The following is a 5075-nucleotide window of genomic DNA, read 5'->3' as shown; positions in this document are numbered from 1 at the left end:
CCCGCGGTGGGCAGAGAGGGTCTGGCGCTCCTGTATCGCTGCTGCTTTTGCGGCCAACAGCACCCGCGGGCCAGCATCTTCTACAACCTGCCCGCGAGCTCAAAACAAATGCACGCGGCTCAGCCAGTGGCGCTGCCGGGGGCCCCCTGGTGGAACCCCTGGAGCGGCGCACAGCGGCGGGTGGCCCTCCAGAATCCACAGGTGGTCTGCGAGGCAGCCTCGGCGGCCCTGCTGAGGACCATGCGCTTCGTCAAGTACTTACCCTGTTTCCAGGTTCTGCCCCTGGACCAGCAGCTGGTGCTGGCGCGCAGCGGCTGGGCACCGCTGCTCATGCTCGAGCTGGCCCAGGACCGCATTAACTTCGAGATCACGGAGACCTTGGAGCCCGGTTGGCTGCAGAGTGTCCTCACCACCAGGCGGCGGGAGACCGAGGGCGACGAGCCGCAACCTCTCCCTACACCGCAGGAGCGTTCGATCCCGCCAACAGAGGCCAGGCTTTTGCCGTCAGCCGCTGAGGTCCAGGCTATTAAAGGCTTCCTTACCAAGTGCTGGAGCTTGGGCATCACTGCCAAGGAGTACGCCTACCTCAAGGGGATCGTGCTCTTTACCCCGGGTAAGGGTGCCGGCCTCGGGCTCTGGGTGTTCTCTGCTCAGTAGAGCATTGGGCAGTGCCTACCAGGACGCGGGGACAGGGGAGCATCGGGGCAACAGTGAAGAAAGGGGACTAACTCAGCACAGTGGGGGGAGTTCCAGAAACTACTCCTTGTGGGTGGTCTGCTGCCAGAAACTCAGCCTGGAGGAGGGGGTGTTTTGTTGAAGTTTGTACTTATCTCTCTATAACTTTCTGTTACTACACAAAAGTTTGTGCTTTCAAAGGATATAGATATTCCTTCTTCGCTAGTATCTTTTTGGAATATATTTTTATTGATTTCAGATAGGAAGGAAGAGGGAGAGAGAGATAGAAACAATGATGAGAGAATCATTGATCTGCTGCCTCTTGCACGCCCCCTACTGGGGATGGAGCCCGCAACCCAGGCATGTGCCCTCGGCTGGAATTGAACCCGGACCCATTCAGCTTGCAGGCCAATGCTCTATCCACTGAGCCAAAACGGGGCTTTTTCTAGGCCTGGGGCTTCTCTAGTCTTTAATCCAGTAACATAACTTTAAAAAAGTTTGTGTTTACTGCAAATTCGGCAACATCTCTTTCTGAAACGCAGTTCTGAAATTTACTGGAACCTTTTTGTTGTTGTTGTTGGAGAAACTCTATGAAGGCTGGCAAGAAAGGAAACATTTATTAACAACCCATAGAGAGACCCTCCCCTGGGGACACTGTCAGGCAAGACACTGGACTTAGTGTTCCATAGCTCTGTCTCTGAATGGTCATTTTTATGGTCCCAAGTAGCTGGACTATCTCGTCCTCCAAGTGTCTGTGAGTTTCAGGCTAGTGATGGGGCAGAAAAATGACACACTGGAGCCTGTGAGCAGGAACACTGTATTTTAGAGCTTGAACAGACCTTAGAGACCTCTTAATCAAGTCACTCTGTCCTCTACCCCATTTGCAGATTAGGTAGCCTGGTCCCAAGGGGCCTTACTGCAAACCAAATGGCCAATGAGTTGTGGAACAAGGGCCTCCTATCTCCTGGGCCCGATGTGTGTTGGGTGCTGGACACTCTTCCACACAGTGCAACCAACTCATGGCATTACACCTTCCTGGACAGCCCAGCCCCTAGTCTCAAGTATGTCCTAATACTAAAGTCATCTTCAACCAGAATCCATCTCAAAGGGTCACAATAGGCATGAAGTTTCCAGGCAGCTTGAGTTGGGATAGTTTTCATAACATGTATTTTCCTGACACCAGGAGTCTCAGGTTATGTCTTACCTCCTGCCTAGCATTTTTTAAAATAATAGCGATATTTCTTTCTTATAATGTTTTAAAATATAGTTTTATTGATTTCAGAGAGGAAGAGGGAGAGAGATATAGAAACATCAATGATGAGAGAGAATCATGCATTGGCTGCCTCCTATACGCCCCCTACTGGGGATCCAGCCGGCAACCTGGGCACGTGCCCTTGACTGAAATTGAACCAGGGACCCTTCAGTCTGCAGGCTGAGGCTCTATCCACTGAGCCAAAGCAACTAGGGTGTGCCTAGCATTTTTGAAGGGATATAGAGCACTATTTGGTGGGGAAATGATTCATTTAGAACTCACATTTCAGACCTAAAGACCTCAGCTCATCTCAGCGATCATTATAGGTCACCTTTTGCTTATATAACTGTTTTCCAAACTTGCCAGTGTATTAGAAACACTTGGGTGGGGAGGGGGACGGGGCTTGTTTAAAATCTTCTTAGGCCGCTCCCCTAGAGATTCTGATTCAGTAGCTCTGGTCCAGTCTGCAACTCTGCATTCATCACAAGTGTCCCTGGTGGTTCTTAAGATCATTGGGAAACAGTTTTCTCCCTCCTTCAGCTTCTGTTACTAAACATCTACCATGTGCTTTGTTCTTTTGGAATACAAAGGTAAGATAGGGGCTCAGTTTCCAGAAGTTTACATTTCACTAGTTTCCCTCTTTTCCTCCACCCTGTTAGCCCGTCTCTCTCTTCCTCCCCCACCCCCCTCTCTCTCCTCCCTTATTCTTACTCTGCTTCTTGGAATCTTCCCAATATGAGTTTAGCCAGCTAAGCTAAGCTATTTGTGTTTCAAACACAAATGCACCTGTATTGGAGAGAAAAGTAAAGCCTGTTAAATGTGTGTTGTGTCCTTTCTTTGCTGTTTATCCTTTTTTATCCCCTGATCTTTTTGTTTAATTTTTTTAACTGTAGAGTTTAACTAAACACCTGTTTTCCTCCCTGAATTTATGTTAAAGGCAAATCTTTTCTTTTTTTTTGCGGGGGCCGGGGGGAGCCACACTGCGGGGAGGGGTGAGGTGGAAATGGAAGGGTGTGCCATGAAAGCTGAGGAAAGTGATGTGGAATTTTCAAGATAAAGTTTTAATGATCCATAAATCTAGTCCTGGAGGAGCTTCAGAATTTCTGTGGAGTTTCATGCAAGCCTCTTTTTACTCTAACCAGTGGAATTCAGACCCAGTAAAGTTGGGTCTCGAGCCTGGATAATGAGCTGTAGGTAGGAGGGGATGTTAATGTGTGGACTGGGATCATCAGAATTGGAATATGGACCAGAGATGCTGCTTTTGTTCTAATTTTATTGATCAAATTTGGTATTTGCCTATAATAGGCATGACTCATCTATTGCCATTATTATTTTTTAAAGGACACTGACTGGTTCTGCTACTCTGTGATGATTAGCATGGTGCTTTTAAAATACTTTCTGCTCAATACAGTCAATAAAAAAGGGAAAAATACTTTCTGTTGGATTTTGTAGAAAAAGAGAAGGAAAATGATTGCAATCATCATTGACATCATTTAAACAGAACGGTAAATCGGTAATTACTTAAATACAAGTTAGACTTTAAGGTAATACTAATATAATGGAGAATCAACGGACTTTCAAAAGCAGCCTCTTCTTACCACCTTCTTAAATTAAAAAGCACTTCATCTTTCCTGTATTATATTTCACTCATTGGGTGTCACATTGGACTGAAAGAAGGTCACTGTTCTCTATTTGAAAAGTTACTTTTGAACCATGTTGCAATCCATGATGTCTTCATGTTGACTTTTTAACCTTTTAATGGCTGTAAAACAATGCTCACAAAGACTTCTTACTGTAAAGTAATATATATATTTTAAAGGAGCCTTTTGGAATGCTCCTTAGAATTGCTTTTTTTTTTTTTTTACCTTCCCTAATACAGAAATTATGGTACAATGAGCTAAGTGGTCAGTGTTATCTCTTAAGTTATTATAGGACTCAAGACTAAAATCGGCCTGCAGGCAAATAATTAAAATGAGACTGTGAGTCATCATTTGTGGCTGTGAAGTTTACCACCATCAGCTGGATAGTTATTATAATGGTGGAAAATTCCAAGGAGGATGATACAATATTTTTCATCTAGCAAAACTTCTTGTCATTATACAATGGCCTGTTTCCCACAGGTAAATGGCAAAGTGCTCACTTCCTGAAATAATTTTACTTTCTTCATATTTGCACAGATAGTGAACTGGAGCAATGATGCATTAAACTATATTCTACTGTCATAGTGAATGAAGTGTGTGTTTGTTGACTCAGGGCCAGCAGTTTTTAAGTGTGAGGATACAAACATAGTGGATAATAAAGAAGAATAATTCTATGATGCTTCAGTCTTGAAAGCATTGTTTTTGAAAACTTAGAACTGGCTCAGCATTTATCCTTGCTCCAGAAAGCCCTTTATACCAGGAAGCTGAGCTCTTGTTTAGTTTGGGGAGGGGCAGAAATGGATATATTGAAAAAGCTAACAAAGGAGTCTGTGAGTAAGCTGTTAATAACAAAGAGATTTTTCTCCCATTCTCTCTTCCAGACCTGCCAGGCCTGCGGTGTGTGAAGTATATTCAGGGACTTCAGTGGGGAACTCAGCAGATCCTTGGCGAACACACCAGGATGATGTACAGAGGGTACCATGTCAGAGTCGCTGAACTGAATAGCGTCCTTTTCCAGCTTAGATTCATCAGTGCCAATGCTGTTACTGAACTGTTCTTCAGGTCCATCATCGGCGCTGTCAGCATGGATGATATGATGCTGGAAATGCTCTGTACGACTTTATAAAGGCATCTATGGGCCACACAAGTGCAGTTCACCATGAAGCGATAAGGAGTAGTGGGCAAAAGAGTGTAAAATGGCATTCAATAAACTTTCTTATTATTTTTACATGCCATGCATAGTATTTTTGTATTCAATTAAAGAAAAACTTTAGTCACAGACAAGTAGAAAATACTCTGTATCATACCGGTTCATTGTGAAGGAAAATATTTGCAACAGGTAACATATCTCTGTACATCTTTAAGAAAAGAGCAGAGTACTACACTAATAAGCTATTTTCACATGTTTAGTGACTCTCCACTGACCCTGCTAAAATCAAATTTGTACTATTAAGTCTTAATAAATGTTAAGGTGTTAACTATTAACTTGATTGCAAAAGGTTTCATCA

At 44.1% G+C, this 5075-nt stretch overlaps 1 protein-coding gene across 1 annotated transcript; it reads left to right on the top strand.

The window, feature by feature from the left end:
• Positions 1–4744, top strand: NR0B1 (nuclear receptor subfamily 0, group B, member 1; the record flags this gene model as incomplete). Its single annotated transcript, XM_014531974.1, has 2 exons — positions 1–613; positions 4449–4744. Coding segments are annotated over 2 exons (858 nt in total), but the record flags the coding sequence as incomplete, so codon positions are not given.
• Positions 4745–5075: the final 331 nt, after the last annotated feature.

Source organism: Myotis brandtii, unplaced genomic scaffold (genome assembly GCF_000412655.1).
Source record: "Myotis brandtii unplaced genomic scaffold, ASM41265v1 scaffold834, whole genome shotgun sequence".
Lineage (NCBI taxonomy): Eukaryota > Metazoa > Chordata > Mammalia > Chiroptera > Vespertilionidae > Myotis > Myotis brandtii.
The sequence above is the reverse complement of the archived record's forward strand: the minus strand, read 5'-3'. Positions and strand labels throughout refer to the sequence as shown.